Below are 21,312 nucleotides of genomic sequence, written 5' to 3'. Positions count from 1 at the left end.
GGCATTTATGTTTCACTAACACATCTTGTTTTAAAAAGTTTTTTCTCATTGTGGATTGATATAAGAAGTTTGTTTATAATGATCAATTATTTAATACTATGACTGGAATAAATGTGTCTGGCGAGTAGAAATTTTGAACATGGCGACTAGAAATTTTAAAATGGCGACCAGAAATATTTTTAGGTCGCCATTTTGCGACCTGATAGCAGATGCGACTTGGAGCACTGTCTCAGGAAGTTGAGCTGAGATTGTACTGTATGAGTATGGTAAGTTTTGGGTTGATTTCAAATGCTTCCAGTGTACCACAAAAGAATTATGGGTTAGGGTGTGTGTTCTGAAATTACCATACTGTCCATCTGTCTAGTGACTTTTCTCTGAGATGATAGATTTTTTTATGTGTGCATCTTTTTCAGTACTACTTTTTGTATTACATTCAACTTAAGCTGTCAATCTGGCTCATTGAGCCATAGTAGGAAATCAGTGAATGGAAACTACAGGGTCTACAGAGCTGAGACAGTGGATTATAAATGCTTCCAGTGTACCACAAAAGAATCTTGAGGAGGATGTTCCAGAATTTTCATACTTGTCCATTTGTCTGGGGATTTTTTATCTGAGAGGATCAATTTTTTTTTTACATCCTCATCTTTAATTTCTGTTTCTCTATGCACCTGTCTTTGCGTTTTTTAAAACACTATTCTCCCTTACAATTTCACTTATTGACTTGAAACTTGCTGTGCACTTCTTTGTGGAAGACCATGATCAACTTTAGTTATATCCATTATTGGGTCACCTGACTGCCAATCTGTAATTGTCTATTCTTTACTTTTGAACATTTTTAACTTGTTCTCAGAAACTGCACGACCAATATTCACCAAAATTACAGAATTTTTCTGGTCTCTTACCTCTTGGAGGCCAAGATGAAAATAGTGCAATCTTTGAAAATCTTATCTACTTTTTGTCATCTGGCATGAAAACTTGGTGCATAGTTATACTAAGCATGGAGGCCTCTACGTGAGCAAAAAGTAGGTAACTGTGGCCTCATTCTGGAATTTTTTTTTTTATTTTGGCTTGCAAATGACAGCATCACTGCCAATTACTTTGAGTATGCAAACCTAGATACTAGATATGCATCATTTACATGTAGTTCCAGATGGGCATGTCATATACCCAAGTGGTGCACTTTATCCACAGATAAGGACACACAGATAACTTTTCACAATATTTGCAGGTGGGCGTTGCACAGATCCAGGCACACCAGGGGGAGCTTTTCAGGTAGTCAGGAGCTATGAGGCTGGGGAAATCCTTAGTTTTAGATGTGAACGTTCAGGATATCAACCAGTGCCATCATCGCCTTTCCTGTGTGAAGAACGAGGAACTAACAATGCCACTTGGAATTCCACTACATCACCATTACCAATGTGCACAGGTAAGTCAGGATTGTAACCAGGAAACCCAGGTCAGAACCAGGATTGTTTTGAGAGGTGATGCAAATGCCCCAAATCATGAAAATCAAAGTTTGAAATTTTGTTTTCTAGTAATTGTTTTGCTTGAGTGCTTTACGGTGCTTAGAAAAAGCACAATAAATGAATGAATAGTCTTAATGAGCTCAAAGACTGTTGTATATGTAATCTGGAAATTGTTCATGTCTATTTGTCTTGTATAATCGATACTGTGTGCCGCATCATAGGTCTTTGTGTTATGTGTACTTTTGTGTGTAGTTTAATAAAATGAAGTAAACACATGCTCCGATGTTTCCAGCTACTTCACTGCTATTATTGTGGCCTCCACAACATACAACATAGACCACTAACGATATTGTGAAACTCGTGGACCTAGAGGTCATGGGTTCTGACTGCAGAGTTGGGAGCTGTATGGCTTATAAACTATTGTTACATGACGTTTTTAGCTGTTCTTCACTTCTGAACATAAAGCAAACTGTGTGCACAGTTATAGTGTCTTCAAACAAAGTTTTGATAGAAAATGGAATCTCAACATTGTCTGTCTCTCTACTCTTCTTCATGTCTGAACCATAGTTTAATAATTATGTATCGTTTTTGTTGCCTACAGTAACCTTCACCAGTCGCTATGCATCAATGTTGATAGTATGATAGTATGCTATTGAAGCCTTTAAAAGATGTCAAAATAGACAGTCTATTCAAAGTAAATGTTAAATTTTAACTATTATTCTCATACATTCTGTGAATTTTGCTGGTAGACATGCAACCCATGGTTTACAATCAACTTGTCAGGCTGGTTTTTTTATACGCCCGTCTTTAGACGTTACGTTTTATGGTACAGCGATGTCTGTACATCCGTCCGTCCGTTCGGGGTTTTCTCTTTATAATTTCATTTCCCTTTCACATATCATGCTGAAACTTGTTGTGTAGCTTCTTTGTGGGTCACTATAGATCATACTGCAATTTTGATCCATTTCGACCTTTTTTCCAGGAGTTTTGCCCCTTTATTTGGAAATGATTATTATATGGAGGGTACATAATTTGTCCGTCCTACTCCTCCCACAGTTTTCAAGTGAGAGCCTTCTTATTTTGTGGAGTGTTTGTATGGGTATTGAAGATGTGTATGTGGGATGGATTTTGATTTTCTTCAATTTTTGAGAAAATTACAGGTTGTTGAACTTAGTCTATTTGGAAATTAATATTCTATGGAGGGTACATAATTTGTCTGCCCTACTCCTCCCACAGTTTTCAAGTGAGGACCTTCTTTTGTGGAGTGTTTGTATGGGTATTGAAGATGTGCATCTGGGGAAGGATTTTGATTTTCTTCCATTTTTGAAAAAATTACAGGTTGTTGAACTTGGTCCATTTTGAGGAAATCTAGATTTTTAAACTAAGACCCTTTGTTGATATGAAAGTTTGTCACAGCCTCATGATGGCTGATACTACCTGAAGCAAAGTTATACAAATTATAGCACAAGAAAAACACCCTATGTAAGCATTTCACGAGCGTATTATGTACCGTTTGCAGTACTCTTGTTTAGCTTTGGACTACAAGAATGGTGTTAGTGTTGAGTCCTTTGTACATCAAATACTCTAGTATTACATACATTATAGTTTCCTGTGAATTATTCCCATTATGACAGTGCTAGTTAAAACTAATATGAAACTTATATCTTTTTATTTTGCAGATGTCACTCCACCAATGTTCAAAAATTGTCCTAAGATCATCTACATTGATAAAATGGACGCTGTTAGTTTTGTTGTCCCGACAGCAACAGATAACTCGGGGCTGGTGAAGAATGTGACAGTGGATCTTTCTAACTTCAAACCTGGAACAGTGATATCTAATGATACAAATGTCACCTATACAGCAGTGGACAACAGTGGAAACGTTGCAACTTGTACAATCAGCTTCATCCTCAAAGGTAACTAATAGGCTGAGTAGGGCTAACCTGTCAGCCAGAAGTCAGTCATTGGATTTTTAATTTAGGGGTCAAAAGTTTAAACCACATTGTGAATGATGGATCTCGAGGAGGTTTCAACAGGGTTGGATTAAATTTTTAAAAGAGAAAGTTTCACATAGATTATTAAATACCTTGTGCGATATAGAGAAAATCTACAGCTCTGATACACACAACAACTGCTGGATCCTCAATAATTCGGACAGAGAAAATGACTACATGTATTTCCAGATTTACCGTATACTGTATTTAGGAATATTTTTGCCCTGTATTATTTTTGTCTCTCTACACTTGCAGATGATTTTGCCCCATTTTAAATTTGCCCAGACATAATTAAACTATAAGAGAGAAAACAAGTTTGCCCAGTCTTAAGGATATGCGGAACGTATAATGATCACATTTAGAACCGGACACAGCGTAGTTAAAGTCATCGTCGCAAACCATGGTTTTGAGTCCACTCACGCTCCCTCATATGATGGAGAGAATCGAATAGAAGCACCCGTGGGTAACCGACGATGAGTTAAAGCTTACCGAGAAAAATCACAATTTGTCGCAATTTGCTACCGCTACCAAGTGTCCTGTGTAAATCTGTTGATTAAATTCTTGTCAAATGATAATTTTTATTTCTATTTGATATTAATTACAAGTCTCACTTTTCATATAAATTGTATATATTAGATTTATGTATAGTGTGCGCCACAGTAATTTTGATAGTATAGTCTACAAGTCACCGAAATTGCTCCTACATGTATGCAATTTGCATCTAGGCATTTAGATAAAGAAAGTCAATCGTTCGTAAACAATGACTCGGTGCAAGTTTAAGATGATGATCGTTTGTTGATATTTACTATAATAGTGTAAAACTAGAACTGGACACATTTCTCTCGAATCTTGCATGGGAAATGTACAAACTATTCTGGTGCTTTTATAATCGATCACTGTTTGCAAAAAATACCCCCCCCCCTCCCTAGATTTCCTCGCCCTTGGGAGTAGTGATACTTTTTCACTAGTACTCAGGTGACCGATAAGGCCTGTGGGCCTCTTGTTGTATTGGAGGTTTTAATTATGCTCCCTTCAAAGAAGAGGGGCATATTGGTTTGCACCTGTCAGTCGACCACATGTTGTCCGCTCAATATCTTGAGAACCATTCACTTGATGATAATGATATTTCATATTTGGGTTGGTTATGAGTAGAAGAGGACCCCTATTGTTTTTCAAGTCCAAAGGTCAAGGGTCAATTTACTCTGGACAGAGAAATATAATGTCAACTCAATATCTTGAGAACCCTTTGTTTGACAGACATCAAACATGATACACTGGTACATCTTCAGGAGAAGATGACCCCTATTGATTTTGAGGTCACATGGTCAAAGGTCAATGGTTGAACTGGACATAGTAGTATTGTCTCCTATATTTTAAGAATTATTTGATTGATAGACACCAAACTTGGTACACTGGTACAGCATAAGGAGTAGATGACCCCTATTGATTTTTAGGTCACATGGTCAATCCACTCTTGACATAGGAAGATATTGTCTGCTCAGTATTTTGAATTGATGATACTACTATCAATTAAATGATGTGTGTGTATAACCCTTTTCAATTTTGCACCATGGGGGGCATATGTGTTTTACAAACATCTCTTGTTTACAATAATGTTGGTAAATGATTAGCCTGCATTAAAGTAGGAAATTTCGAATACAGTAAGAGCAATTGCATTTATAGATGCATGCAAGCAACTGCTTTTTGTAGAGTTTACAGGGGAAGGAAACAAGTGATACGAAGATATGTAAGATATTTTCCAAGAATTCCTGAATTAGTTTGACTGGGCCACAAGAGGGGTTTAAAATATTTTATATTGAAATATGTAAGTCAAATTCTTTACAAATCTTCTTGAGGACCATGAGGATGTAATACGTGAAATTGATGTAAGTAAGAGTGTGTATGTAGATTCTGGTGTGTTCACATCATGACCCTTCAGGTTTTAGCAGTGCCACAAGAGATAAGATTGGGCTATGAATGGGATTTAATGTTGTACCTATGAAAAATGCAACTGCTCAGGTGAGTGATGTGACTCATGAGCCTCTTGTCAATGAAAACATAGACTTCAAACTATAAGGATGTTGAAAATAAGATGAACTGGGAGTTGAATTTGCCAATATCAGGTCATCAAAATATATTTTGTTACACACAGTTTGCTTTCAGTGAACCTTATTTTATTTGCCTCATTTTTTCCTGTTGTAGATCGCCAGAGACCTGGATTGATTTGTAATGCAGACAGACCAATAAAACTCTCTATAAACACAATATCCGGAGCTACAATAGATGTATTTGACTATGTCAGTAACATTTCTGCGTTGATATATGAGCCTGGTCGCTATATAACTGTTGACACATCAACCCTTAGTGCTCCACAACAAGTTAAAGTTACTGCAAAAACTCGGTGGGGTACAGAAGGAAATTGTTCGTTGCTGATATATACCGAAGGTAAAAGGAAGAGTTAAAAAAAAAGAAAAATTTTCTAGAGTTATAGAGTATGGTCACTCTAAAAGTGAAGAAGGTCATTGAGTGCAAAATTTGAATTCAGTTGTCACTGGAAATACGAAGGGAACATATCTGATATTTAAAATTGATAACCTCTCAGTTCTCAGATAGAATACCTGCAGTGTGCATGTTGCTCTATTGAAGCAACACCACTTGATTGTTTTAGTTTAATCTTTTGATTACATAGGTTATTGATATATCTGTGGGACTTTCATTTTAAGTACAGCAGGAGGAATTAAGAAAAGATACACAAAATATCATCTCAAGTTGACTCATTCTATTCACTTTGTTATGTTCATGCCAGTACATTGAAGAATAATATATGACCTTTTATTGCAATTATTTTATGCCATTGGAACAAGAAGGGATAAAATACAATGGCCAGACTGGGATTTAAACCCGGATCCTCTGAATCACCAATGATCGAATTCCCATCTGAATGTCACATTATATGGCCATGTATCAGGGGATGATGTACTGTATAGGGGAATAATTTCATGGGTTGTAATTTTTGCGGTTTTTTTCATTTTAGACACATTCGCGGGTTCATAAATTCGTGGATTCGAATCACTATAAGGCCCCCCCCCCCTTTTTTTTTAAAAAAACCCACATTGTGTATTAAAGAATAATAAAAATAAAAATATTCACGGTTTCTTAAATTCGCGGATTTGTCTAGACCGAGAATATAGCGAAAATTTCCAATGCGATTTATTTTCCCCCTATACAGTATACCCATTTGATATATAGAGAATATTACATACTATGAAATACATATCATAGGTTGTATCAGCCCAAGTGGCCCCATATCAGCCTGAGGGCCGAAGGCTGATATGAGGCCTAATTTACTAATTGTAAAAATTTTGATAATTGATTGTTACGAGCAAATGCAGAATTTCTATATTGATAAGCATTTTGGCATGCCGGTCTGATATGTGATATGAGTATTTGGACCGGTTGTTTATATCAGCTATTGTTATGTCATTCGTTACCATGCAATGCAGAAAATGCAGAATCAACATAAACATTACCAAGTATATGATAAAAGTCTACTGATAAATTCACCAAATAAAAATGGACAAAGTCAAAAACTGGAGACCAACACCTTGAGGTTAAGATTATGGAAGATTCTCATGAGTGAATACCATATACGGTATTCAACAGGGTCTGCATCCAAAAGTATAATCTTGAAGAAAAAACACAGATCACCAACACATGAGAATGCAGTGTGAATTTTATTTGGTTGACAGGTTTCAACCTTGGGGCGGTCATCATCAAAACAACTAAACATGGAATGAATTTACTGAAGTAAAAAATGCGGCTGATGTTGTTATAAACAATAAAAACTGCGGAGATGTGTACATTATGCGGAGTTGCTTAACAACGCAAATGCATACAATATTATTAGTTGACATTGTTTCTCAAGTTTTTGTATGAAAGATATAGTGCGTTTACAAACAAGAAATTCATATTATGTAATGCATTAATAGAATAGTCCATGAAATGATGCAGTTCTGTGTTGTTGTTTGAAGCAGATTGCGACGGTTTTTTGATTGCGACCTATTAGGTTGTGATGCATTGTAGTATAAATAAAATTGATTTCCTCTGTCGAATTTTTCAAAAATAAGTAGAGCTTGATTATATAATTGAATTCATTCAAATGAGATGTGAAGGCACATAGGTCCCCGTTGCTACTCGTCCGAAAGAAGGAAATATTATGTATCTCCACCATATGAATAGTTTCAGTATGTCTCTTCGGTACTCTTAAAATTGAAAATGTCAAAAATAGCTAAAATATTTCAGCTTGTCTACTGTAAGATCAAGTGTTAGTTATCCCCTCACAATTAATTGCAAGAGGGGATATGGTAGCAGGATCATTTATGTGTGGGTGTAACACTGAGCTTGTAGACACTCTACAGGCCACAGCTTTTGCACAATTTATTTCATACTTCACATGTAGCTTTGTTTTAAAAAGATGAAAAACCCTAATGATTTTGGGGTCCAAAGGTCAAGGTCACCATGGGACTTATAGAATAAACTTGTAGATATTCTACAGTCAGGCCACATTTGTTTTGCTCAATTTATATCATACTTCGCATATAGGTTTGTTATAGGATGAACCGTAATGATTTTGGGGTCAAATGTCAAGGTCACTCTGGGACATTATAAATTGCAGAGCTTTTGTTATACATAGATTCAATGAATTTTTTTAGTGCAGAGCACAGTATCAGTCATGAAATTTCCATTCTATATATTACCCAGCTGAAGTCTGTTTTACGGAGAGCTTGTCACCTGTTAGCAATGCCAAAAGAGGGAATTGTCTAACTTCTGATGGAAATATAACATGTCCTTACACATGTAACGATGGATATGTTTACTATGATGGAAACACTACCAAGACATACTCTTGCTCAGGAAAAAATAATTGGTCTCCCTCTTCTAAACCTGAAGACTGTTTACGTAAGTATTTCAACTTATTCAAACTAAGCTAAGGAAGTTTACAGCTGGCTAAAGACTTTATACTTGTAATATTATGATGTCACCAGAGCCATTCTTGTGACCCATTGTCATGTGTTGTCCAGTGTCTGTTCAGTGGGACTCAAATGACTATAACTTCATTTTTTGCAAAGAAATACATGTTCTAAAAATTTAAGTATTTATATATATATATATATATTTGTAACAGCTCCTGACATCATGAAATACATTGATCATGTGTGTTGTTTCTAAATGGTATAGTACTCACAATCCATTTTTTTTTTTAAGTGAGTGCATTAGGTGCCTATGGTTGATATTACACTTCATGTTTAAGTTTTATATATCAAGTTTGACCTCTATCAAGACTGACTTGTATTAAAAGCAATATGATATTCTATATCAAGTTCTTTTTTGCATTAGCTAGGGGACAATATCCATTTGTTAAGGTTAGATCTGTCATTGCAAATTATGTACACTGGTGAGCTGCAGTCTTACAGCAATGAGAAAAACAAAATGAATTCAAGATTCATTGATAATTATTAAATTGTGTTTGTCATGAATATTGTACAAAACATAGTGTATTTCACTTTACAAGTAATTCATACAAGTTTTACTTTACATTTCAGCGACTCAGTCTCCATCCTACAAAGCAGAGTTTCAAGTGAAATATGCGATCGGTACATTAGCTGCACCATGCTTAGATGCCTTTGAGAAGTCTATAGCTGCATCTAATCTTACAATTGCTGGAAAGGTGGATACTACGTGTAATGCCTTGGATGTAGGAAAGTTTGTGATTAAAAGTTTCACATCCACGTCATCAAATTTTGAGGTAATCATCACTGAGAAAAATCTGCATTTATAATAGTGCATACTGAGACATTTTCACACCTGTTTTATTTTCACCCATTTAACACTCATCTTGGATGATTGGATTTAAAACAGGGCAACTAAGATTTGCTTGTTTCGTTAAAGTGGTAATAAATGATTTTTAGTGATTTTAAAATGGGGCGCCATTGTTTTCCAATGTGCTAGGGCAAAAATGATGCAAGTGACAAAATTTCCTGGTGTACAATATAACATGGTTTCCTGTTGAAGACCTTAATAAGTCTATGAACCAATGGAATTAGTCTTGAATTAAGGCAAAAGACATAAGGTAAAGTTTCCATGTAATATCTAAACAGGATCAACAAAATATAACTAAGTCGTGACATCAACACACAACAATTTAAGCTGTGTGTTCAATTTATGTAGATTCATATAACATTACATGATAAATTAAGATAATTGCATTGATTATGAACTCAAAGCATTGATACCTGAAAAACACAAAATGAACTTTAGGCTGAAGCATTTTCCTGACAGACAATTTTCTGGGCTAAGATTAAGTTGGTGAGAATTAGCAGGGGATTTAAAGGTATTCTATGTTCAAAATATACTGATGGATGGCTCTAAGTGGGGATTGCATTACATTGGGGTTTTACGTTGCCTGAAAAACAGAACTCTAAAAATTTTGGGTGATATGTGGAGGTATCATTGAATCATATTGAAATTCATCAAGGAAGCTAATTGTCTGGTTGATATGTGTGATATTATTTTGTGCTGAAGCTTCACGAGAGTCTTAAGGAAGTTAGCTCCCGAGCTTTTGAGCACAACTGCACAGGATGCTACAAAGTTTTAAGTATTTTAATAATGGTTCAATACTGATCCCATTGGTGCAAACATATTACACATCTATTGCTGAACCCTATCCAGTTGGAAAAAAATTGTGTCAATTAAAATTTTGATAGGGTTTTGCAGGGACTTTATTTTGTGGCAGAGGGATTGATTAATCAAAAAGTTCTAAATCTGCGTGATATTACAATTTCTGTTTCATCTAATATATCTTCTATTTTTATACTTCTATACGTGTATTTCAGTTTTATAATTTGTGATACAAGTAGTCAGGACTTTGAACTAGATCAAATGTTGTAATTTGTTAATTTGGTTAATATATATTTCCAAACAGAACACCGATTCTTAAAAAAGTTTTAAAAATTAATTTACTTGAAATTTTGTATAAGAATTCAGTATTTTTGCAAATTAAATTTTAAAAATTTGGTCTCCAACCCCCACTTTTTAAAAATTCCGTTTTAAAATTTAGGACAAGACCTTGGAAGTTATGTGAAATTTTAGAAATTGACATTATTCCTGATACAGTCGAACCCCGTTATTACGTTTTCCATTTTGTCACGATAAAATAACGTAATACTGGGGGCAACGTAATAAACGTTCCCAGTTAAATCCGTTAAAAATATCATTTGGAAATTGTATATCGTCCGTTGGTACTCCGTGAACGGGTGTGTGAATATATCTTTACTGTTTCTTTGTTTAAAAGACTATGATACTTTGTTTTATTTACATCTTATCTTTAATGTCCGTAATTCTTCATGTTCTTATCCCTTTTCTTTATTTCGGTGTAGGATACATAAGGATGTTTTGATAAACGTTGCTTTTTCTGCATTCGTTTGGACCGCCATTTTGTTCAACTTTAAAACAATGCGTTCATGTAAATTTCTCTCAATAACTCGTTCCGGTTCGTATTCAACATTCGTATTAAAAAATAACAAAACATCGTTTTTATTAAGTTCTCTAATTACACAATACACAACACAATAAAAAAAATCCCACCCAAAAAACAACAAAACTATAGACACAAAACGCATACGATACCCAACACTTGCACACTTCTCACCAATGATATACATGCACGGAGAACAATTTAAGCGGAATCCACATAAAAAAATATATATAATGATGCACGAAGATTTCATTTATAACGCTAAATGATGGCACTAAAATCACGTGCGCATCAAGGGATTTTAAAATATTCACTGAGGTAAATGCCGTGCACAAATCGGCCGATATATTGGTGTATGTATATGGACGAGATTTACGAACACCCAAGCTACATGTCCAAACAACGAACAATTTTTTTAATTGAACACCTTTAGTCACCTATGTCCAAGCAGTTACCCAAGCGGTTGTAACATTGCTACAATAAATTTTGTCTTGTTTGGTACCAAAGCTGTCCGTGAATAGAGTTTTAATAGCGAAGGTAATCACACTATGCTGAACACGCAGGTGGTTGAGAAATTATTTCTTTGATTATCAAAATATGAAAAATGAAGTAAATTTCATAGAGTACAATTTCTAAATAAACATTATTTAATTGTTTATCACTGGCTTCTATACGGGGTATTCACTTGTATTGATGTCGCTAGATCTATCGAAGCGTGATCAGTCAAGCGTCTCTAATCCCCAAACAGACCAGGAAATTTACGTGGTGACTGCCTCAGGCAGTCAAGGTGTGAATGGCTTATCATTTTGAGAATCACTATTGAATAATTAGGGGTTTATTACGTTTTTGTCGGAATATTTACAACGTAATACCGAGTCCCGGCATTTTAGGACAACGTAATAACGAGGTCTATTTTATATAGGTTTGTTAAGAAATGGTTTTGTGCTTTGAAATTCCAACGTAATATGCGGACTAACGTAATAAAGGGGGAACGTAATAATGGGGTTCCACTATATGTCTTTTTAAACTCGAGAATTTGATATCATGAATTTTTTCGTATATCAAGTGCAATAAGATCATTATTTATTTCCATTACTTGTAATTAACTTTTTTATCTGTATTGTTAGAAGAGATAATTATGTATCTATTTTATGTGATGATTGATTTGTGTTGCTTTTATCTCATTGATATCAGCAGACAAATCAAGTCTAATTGAATAAAATCTTAAGTGCAAAAAGGTCATGATTAGAACACTGTAGCTCAATAACAAGCATGGCGACCCCAGTTTTTCTTTTCAATTTCCTAATTCTCCTTCAACGTAGAAATTAAAAATACACTTTCTAAAAAAATGACATTACTCTAAATGTCAGGTGCAAACCTTTTTAATGTTTGTAAAATGTATTCCCTTTTTGGAAAGCACAAATCAAATTAATATGATTTGAGGCAGGAACACAAATTCACTTAATTAGATTGTTCTGTAACATTTTTAACAAGAATTTGGTAAAATGTACTGGCACTAGCTACAGCAAATGCGGGTCACCAAGTCCAGTCAGGAACATTAGTATAAGACCAAAAGATCTGGACCCAGTTGCATGAAGGTTAATTAACTTTATCTGACAGTTAACTTGCCATTAACTTGAACAACTGTCAGTTCAACTGAACTAACTTTTGTGCAACTGGACCAGCTGGATTGTATAATAATGCCTCGTTCACACGAAGAATTTAATTCGCATTAAACGTAAGTTAATGCGAATTAAATCTGAACCGCGTTCACACGGAGATTTTAATGCGCATTAGTTTACTTCGAATTAAAATTGACGTCGCGATTTAATGCGAATTAAATTTACTTCGCATTAGCTCCGTGTGAACGCTAAGCGAAGCTAATTCGAATTAAATGTAGACGCATGCGTAATGGCCAATTTGGGTCACATGCATCATACCCATGGTCAGCTATATATATTAATGTTAGTTTTGTACGAAAAACTAAGCAAAATGATAATAATCACTAAAAACATGTACAAACAGCATGTCATTAGATAATGTCAGACGTAAATCTATGCTCTGCATAGGCATACTGAGTAATACATGTGGAAGGAATTGTTTTTAAATACGACAACAATGTTTTAAAATAGTGATAATATGATTTTCTTTTTTACATTTTTTAAAACATATGCCGCTCATTGTTAATTTTTATACCATATGACGTCATAGTAAACTTATAATACGCATTAGTAATTAAAAATTACGTCATAACAGTAGTCAGCGGAATGGTGAAAAAGACGTTCTGAAGTTTTAAAATTGGGCCCATGAAGAAACAATATATTGTCTAGATTGAATGCTGGTTGTCGGAGGAAATAAGTAATTTCTTGGGAACGTATAAATAAACAAACAAAAAACTCCTTATGTGTAGATCAGAATTATGTATGTAGGCCTAAATTGTAAACATGTAGTATACTACATGTAGGCCTATATAGCGTTTTGAACAAAGAATTCTGTATAGATCTACACAATATTCATTAAAATATCTATAAAAATAATTTTCAATAACATAGTCTATTCTTTAATTTATTTCGCGCACCTTTTAATAGAGATGCATACGAATTTAATGCGCATTAGTTTAATTCGCATTAAATATTACCGCCGTGTGAACGTTATTTAATTCGAATTAATTTAATGCGGATTATTTTACTTCGCATCAAATTTGATGCGAAGTAAAATTTAATGCGCATCCGTGTGAACGAGGCATAAATGTCCTACAATATTTAGAATTGTTGCAGTCCCCGAAATGTTCTACTTTACCATTTTTCCATTGGCTCATTGTGCGTTCAATATGCACTCTCTGTGCATTCACCGTGCAGTCTGTGTGGTCACCTTGCACTCTCTGTGCGTTCACTATGCGCTCTCCGTTTACAGTTTTTCGCTCATCACGCATTCGCAAAGTGTTCACTATGCGTTCACCGTTCACTGTCATTCAGAACACCATAGTGGAAGGATCGATTTTCATAGCAAGCAAAAATGACAAAAAAGAATGTCTGTGTAATCTTTAGTGAAAGTAAACTTTCTTATTATATCAAAAATTTAATTTATAAAGTACAAAATAAAGTACAAATGTCAGGATTATCAACTGCGAAAATTCAAGGAAAACTGCAGATCACTCACCAATGCCAAAGAATACAATAAATCATTTTTATTATTACAAAACATAACTATTGTTTGGTTAAAAAGTGGGAGAAGTTCTGAATGAGATAAAAATGTAAGAGCCTGCAGATATGAATTCAACCCTTATACATGTACATGTAGTGAAAAATAAACGCTGGTACATGTACAAAAATGAGGCAGTTTCAGTTAATAAATACCTGGGGTAAGGGGTTCTGACACCAGGGCGGGGCCAAACTTGGTATATAGTGTTTAAGTTTAAAACACTTGAATAACATCTTCTTTAGTGCTATTTATACTAAATTGAAGCTAAATGGATAGAGCAGGTAGTCTTTTACCAAAATTGTAAATTTGATGATCCCAGGGGTAGGCGTTTTGGTATCAGGGTAGGGCCAAAAATGGTCAGTTATCAAATGTGTGAATGATAGACATTTTTAACTTTTTCTTGATAACTATTATTCCAATTGTTTTCAAATTTGGTATGAAATATATTTGGAACAAGGGAAACATAAATTGTAAATTTCAGGATTCCTGCACCCCTGGGGCCTTAGGGGTGGGGCAAAACTGCCCAAAATTGACCAATTTTCAAAAATCGTTTTCTCTAAAACTGCACATGTGTATGAAAAACTAAATGCATAGTGATGTAGAGCTGGAAGGCCTCTACCAAAATTTTAAATTTCATGATCCCTGGGGTAGGGGTTCTGACCCCAGAGTGGGGCCAAACTTATATAGTGTTGATGTGTAAAACACTTAAATAACATCTTCTTTAGTGCTACTAAATGGATAGAGCAGGTAGTCTTTTACCAAAATTGTAAATTTGATGATCCCAGGGGTAGGCGTTTTGGTATCAGGGTAGGGCCAAAAATGGTCAGTTATCAAATGTGTGAACGATAGACATTTTTAACTTTTTCTTGATAACTATTATTCCAATTGTTTTCAAATTTGGTATGAAATATATTTGGAACAAGGGAAACATAAATTGTAAATTTCAGGATTCCTGCACCCCTGGGGCCTATGGGGTGGGGCAAAACTGCCCAAAATTGACCAATTTTCAAAAATCGTTTTCTCTAAAACTGCACATGTGTATGAAAAACTAAATGCATAGTGATGTAGAGCTGGAAGGCCTCTACCAAAATTTTAAATTTCATGATCCCTGGGGTAGGGGTTCTGACCCCAGAGTGGGGCCAAACTTATATAGTGTTGATGTGTAAAACACTTGAATAACATCTTCTTTAGTGCTACTAAATGGATAGAGCAGGTAGTCTTTTACCAAAATTGTAAATTTGATGATCCCCAGAGTAAGGGTTCTGACCCCAGGGTAGGGCCAAACTTAGTATATAGTATATATGTGTAAGTTTGCTGATACTGTATAAAATCTAAATGCATGCTTAGGAATAGCAGAAAAGGATGTACAAAAAATGGTGAATTTCATAACCCAGGGTTATGACTTTAGGACAAGTCCAAATTAGTCATATCTTTTGATGTTTTAATGTTTAATACACCTATTATTTTAAGCCTTTCATCAGTTTATGCACTTTTTAGGGCAGTGAAGTTTTAAGAACACATCTTGTTTTATACTGTTTGCTGAACATTAGAATTTAGCTTAGATATTCAGAACAGGAAATTTTTTTCTAGATTTCATAGCCCATGGAAATAATGATACTTTTTCACTAGTACTCAGGTGACCGATAAGGCCTGTGGGCCCCTTTTTTTTTTGGTTGTGTTTGCAGATATTCATTTGATATTTGGTACATTGCTTTGCCATAACAAGTTAAAGATCAAGATCTAATGTCACTTTGGTCTGTTAATTTTTCATTAAGTTAAGACCTTTGGACTTAACAAAATAGCATGAATTATCAGTTTTCTGGACTTTATTGCAATTGGTTTTCGTCCGTCGTCGTCGTGGTGCATCGTCCGTTTACAATTGAACATTTTTAACTTCTTGATAACTACCTTTCCAATTCTTTTCAAATTCGGTATGAAGCATCATTAGGATTAGGACAAGGGGGACATAAATTGTAAATTTCAGGACTGCAGCACCCCTGGGGCCCAAGGGGCGGGGCAAAAACTGCCCAAAATTGACCAATTTTCAAAAATCTTCTTCTCAAGAACCACACACGTGTAAGAAAAACTAAATGCATGGTGATGTAGAGCAGGAAGGCCTCTACCAAAATTGTAAATTTTATGATCGCCGGGGTAGGGATTTTGACCCTAGGGTGGGGCCAAACTTGGTATATAGTGTTTATGTGTAAAACACTTAAATAACATCTTCTTTAACGCTATTGATACTTAATTAAAAGTAAATAGATATTTAGAAAGAGCAGGTAGTCCTTTACCAAAATTGTAAATTTGATGATCTCAGGGGTAGGCGTTTTGGTATCGGGGTGGGACCAAAATGGTCAGTTATCAAATGTGTGAACAATAGACATTTTTAACTTCTTCTTGATAACTATCATTCCAATTCTTTTGAAATCTGGTATGAAACATATTTGGAAGAAGGGGGACATAACTTGTAAATTTCAGGACTCCTGCACCCCTGGGGCCTTAGGGGCGGGGTAAAAACTGCCCAAAATTGACCATTTTTTCAAAAATCTTCTCTAGAACTGCACACGTTTAAGAAAAACTAAATGCATAGTGATGTAGGGCAGGAAGGCCTCTACCAAACTTGTAAATTTCATGATCCCCGGGGTAGGAGTTCTGACCCCAGGGCGGGGCCAAACTTGTTATATAGTGTTTATGTGTAAAACACTTGAATAACATCTTTAGTGCTATTTATACTAAATTGAAACTAAATGGATAGAGCAGGTAGTCTTTTACCAAAATTGTAAATTTGATGATCCCCAGAGTAAGAGTTCTGACCCCAGGGTAGGGCCAAACTTAGTATATAGTATTTGTGTGTAAGTTTGCTGATACTGTATAAAATCTAAATGCATATTTGCAGATGTTTTAATGTTAATGCACCTATTATTTAAAGCCTTTCATCAGTGTATGCACTTTTGAGGGCAGTGAAGTTTTAAGAACACATCTTGTTTTATACTGTTGCTGAACATTAGAATTTAGCTAAGATATTCAGAACAGGATTTTTTTTTCTAGATTTCATAGCCCATGGAAGTAGTGATACTTTTTCACTAGTATTCAGGTGACCGATAAGGCCTGTGGGCTTCTTGTTTGGTTGTGCTTGCAGATATTCATTTGATATTTGGTACATTGCTTTGCCATAACAAGTTACAGATCAAGTTTGAGTTTCATCTCGGTCTGTTGATTTTTCATTTAGTTATGGCCCTTGGACTTAGAAAAATAGCATGAGTTAGTTTTCCTGACTTTTTAGCTCACCTGAGCTGAAAGTTGAAGTGAGCTTTTCTGATCGACTGTTGTCCATCGTCTGTCCATCTGTCTGTAAACTTTTTAGCTCACCTGAACCAAAGGTTCAAGTGAGCTTTTCTGATCGCTTTTTGTCCGTCGTCTGTCTGTCCGTCTGTCTGTTAAACTTTTCACATTTTTGACTTCTTCTCCAGAACCACTGGGCCAATTTCAACCAAACATGGCCAAAAGCATCCTTGGGTGAAGGGCTTTCAAGTTTGTTCAAATGAAGGGCCATGTCCCTTTCAAAGGAGAGATAATCACAAAAATGCAAAAATAGGGTTGGGTCATTTAAAAATCTTCTTCTCAAGAACCACTGGGCCAGAAGAGCTGAAATTTACCTGAAAGCTTCCTGACATATTGCAGATTCAAGTTTGTTCAAATCATAGCCCCCGGTGGTAGGATGGGGCCACAAGGGGGGGGGGGGGTCAAAGTTTTACATACAAATATATAGGGAAAAACTTTAAAAATCTTCTTCTCAAGAACCACTGAGTCAGAAAAGCTGATTTTTACATGAAAACTTTCTGACATAGTGCAGATTCAAGTTTGTTCAAATCATGGCCCCCGGGGATAGGATGGGGCCCTAAGGGGGGATCAAAGTTTTGCACACAAATATATAGGGAAAAACTTTAAAAATCTTCTTCTCAAGAACCACTAAGCCAGAAAAGCTAAGATTTACATGAAAGCTTCCTGACATAATGCAGATTCAAGTTTGTTCAAATCATGGGCCCCGGGGGTTGGATGGGGCCACAATAGGGGATCAAAGTTTTACATACAAATATATAGGAAAAATCTTTAAAAATCTTCTTCTCAAGAACCACTAAGCCAGAAAAGCTGATTTTTGCATGAAAACTTTCTGACATAGTGCAGATTCAAGTTTGTTCAAATCATGGCCCCCGGGGGTAGGATGGGGCCACAAGGGGGGGATCAAAGTTTTACATACAAATATATAGGAAAAAACTTTAAAAATCTTCTTCTCAAGAACCACTAAGCCAGAAAAGCTGAGATTTACATGAAAGCTTCCTGACATAATGCAGATTCAAGTTTGTTCAAATCATGGGCTCCGGGGGTAGGATGGGGCCCATAATAGGGGATCGTTTTACATACAAATATAAAGGAAAAATCTTTTTCTCAAGAACCACTGAGCCAGAAAAGCTGATTTTTACATCAAAACTTTCTGACATAGTGCAGATCCAAGTTTGTTCAAATCATGGCCCCCGGGGGTAGGATGGTGCCACAAGGGGGATCAAAGTTTTACATACAAATATATAGTTAAAATCTTTTTCTCAATAACCACTGAGTCAGAAAAGCTGATATTTACAAGAAAACTTTCTGACATAGTGCAGATTCAAGTTTGTTCATATCATGGCCCCCGGGGGGTAGGATGGGGCCACAAGTGGGGGGGGGGGGTCAAAGTTTAACATACAAATATAGGAAAAAGCTTTAAAAATCTTCTTCTCAAGAACCATTGGGCCAAAGAAGTTGACATTTAGATGAAAGCTTTCTGACATAGTGTAGATTCAAGTTTGCAAAGGGTAGTTTGGGCCATAATAGGAACTAAGGTTTTACATGCAAATATATATGGAAAGTCTTCAGATATGGGCCAAGGTGACTCAGGTGAGCGATGTGGCCCATGGGCCTCTTGTTTACATTTTCGACTTCTTCTCCAGAAGCACTGAGACAATTTCAACCAAACATGGCCAAAAGCATCCTTGGGTAAACGGCTTTCAAGTTTGTTCAAATGAAGGGCCATGTCCCTTTCAAAGGGGAGATAATGACAAAAATGCAAAAATAGGGTTGGGTCATTTAAAAATCTTCTTCTCAAGAACCACTTGACCAGAAAAGCTGAAATTTACATGAAAGCTTCCTGACATAGTGAAGATTCAAGTTTGTTAAAATCATGACCCCCGGGGGTTGGATGGGGCCACAATAGGGGATCAAAATTTTACATACAAATATATAGGAAAAATCTTTAAAAATCTTCTCAAGAACCACGGAGCCAGAAAAGCTGAAATATACATGAAAGCTTCCTGACATAGCGGAGATTCAAGTTTGTGAAAATTATGGCCCCAGGGGGTTGGACGGGGCCACAATAGGGGATTAAAGTTTTACATACAAATATAAATAAGGGGAAATCATTAGAAATCTTCTTTTCAAAAACTACTGGGCCAGGAAAGTCAAAATTTATATGAAAGCTTCCTGACATAGTGCAGATTCAAGTGTTTTTTTTATTAAAATCATGGCCCCCGGGGGTAAGATGAGGTGACAATAGGGGATCAAAGTTTTACATACAAATATATAGGGAAAATCATTAAAAATCTTCTCCTGAAAAATCACTGGGCCATAAAAGTTTACATTCACATGAAAGCTTCCTGACCTAGTCCAGATTCAATTTTGAAAAAATCATGGCCCCCAGGAGTAGGTTGGGCCACAATAGGGATCAAAGTTTTACATGCGAATATATAGGAAAAATCTTTAAATACAGTAAAACTCTGATATAGCGAATTTCTGGGGACCCTTTATAAAAATTTGCTATAAGCGTAATTCGCTATACGTTTATAGCGAATTTATAATTTAAAGGTCAACTGAAACGAAATATAACTTTTCCCATATTAAGTATGTATTTGCTTCATTTAGATCGTATAAAATGATTGTGCGGGTTTGTTCGGTTCATTTTGGTCATATATCCGCGATACGCGCGGATAAAGATAGCGCACCTGTGTCAGAGCAGAAAATATTGCGGGAGTTATGCCCCTTTACACGAACCCGCCATATTGAAACTAAAGACGCTAATCAGCAGGTGACGTCCGGTAAACAACGAGTAAATATGGTGTTTTGTGCGGTTCCTGACTGTAAGGTTTAATATAGACAAAGTAACAATGTTTAGTTTCCCTACACACACAAAAAATTGCGGAATTTGGGTGGGGAAATTAAAAACAATGGATTAATTATTGGCCGTCGAAGCACTCTATTGAGGACTGTTAGGCCTACATAATAAGCCGTCCATCAGCTGTCCATGGCATGGTCTTTGCATGGAACACTCAAGAATGCAATGAAAGAAAAAGCCAATCCCAATTCTCTTTGATTACAAACCGCTACACGTAGCTACAAAGACCTGAAAGGGCCGAAAACGGAAAACAGATTTGGACTTTCCCCTTCATGAACAAAACTTCCAGAGCTGTGGAGAAAAGAACGTAAGTTTTGATGTAAATGATATTGGCTTTTTTATTGACATTGATATAGTATGACACGATTTATTTGTTTATTTGTTCTCTATACGAATATCCTCTACCCCCACCCGTCACACAATTATTTCATACTGAAGCTTATTTTTATTACCCCCCCCCCCCTTCATGCAGTCACACAAGTCATTCATAACTGAAGTTTACTTTCATTCATTTGTTTATATTAGTTTATATGAGTTAGAAGTTGATGACAATGTCCGAATCATTCTTCCCCCACCACCCAATTCCAAGACAATCAACAAAAACAACCAATTCCATTCAATGTCATATGATCCTGCCATTCAAAATGATTAAATCATGAATGGGACAAACACTTATGAAATGACTACACAAACCACATATGGAATGATTGCAAGATTTGTACTAGAGCCACAAAATGACATGAATTGTATTATCAAATTTGTTTTCAAAAATATTACACATTGGTGTAAATTTAATGGATACTTTGAATGTTCAATTGTTCATGTAACATACATGTACATACATATGTATACAAGTTAGGTGAAGGATATCAAGTAAATATCTATGAATATTATTCTAGATTGAAGTGAACTTTT

The 21,312-nt window shown here is 35.6% G+C and overlaps 1 protein-coding gene across 1 annotated transcript in view; it reads left to right on the top strand.

The window, feature by feature from the left end:
• Positions 1 to 21,312, top strand: part of LOC125672113 (uncharacterized) — a 197,988-nt gene that overhangs the window by 50,281 nt on the left and 126,395 nt on the right. Inside the window, exons 22-26 of the mRNA XM_056161740.1 lie at positions 1,229 to 1,426; positions 3,146 to 3,382; positions 5,663 to 5,905; positions 8,222 to 8,419; positions 9,064 to 9,266. Coding sequence (XP_056017715.1) covers positions 1,229 to 1,426; positions 3,146 to 3,382; positions 5,663 to 5,905; positions 8,222 to 8,419; positions 9,064 to 9,266 — 1,079 coding nt within the window. The remainder of the gene's footprint in view (positions 1 to 1,228; positions 1,427 to 3,145; positions 3,383 to 5,662; positions 5,906 to 8,221; positions 8,420 to 9,063; positions 9,267 to 21,312) is intronic.

The sequence above is a fragment of the Ostrea edulis genome, chromosome 4 (assembly GCF_947568905.1).
Source record: "Ostrea edulis chromosome 4, xbOstEdul1.1, whole genome shotgun sequence".
In the NCBI taxonomy this organism is placed as follows: Eukaryota; Metazoa; Mollusca; class Bivalvia; order Ostreida; family Ostreidae; genus Ostrea; species Ostrea edulis.
This window is presented reverse-complemented; position numbering and strand designations above follow the sequence as displayed.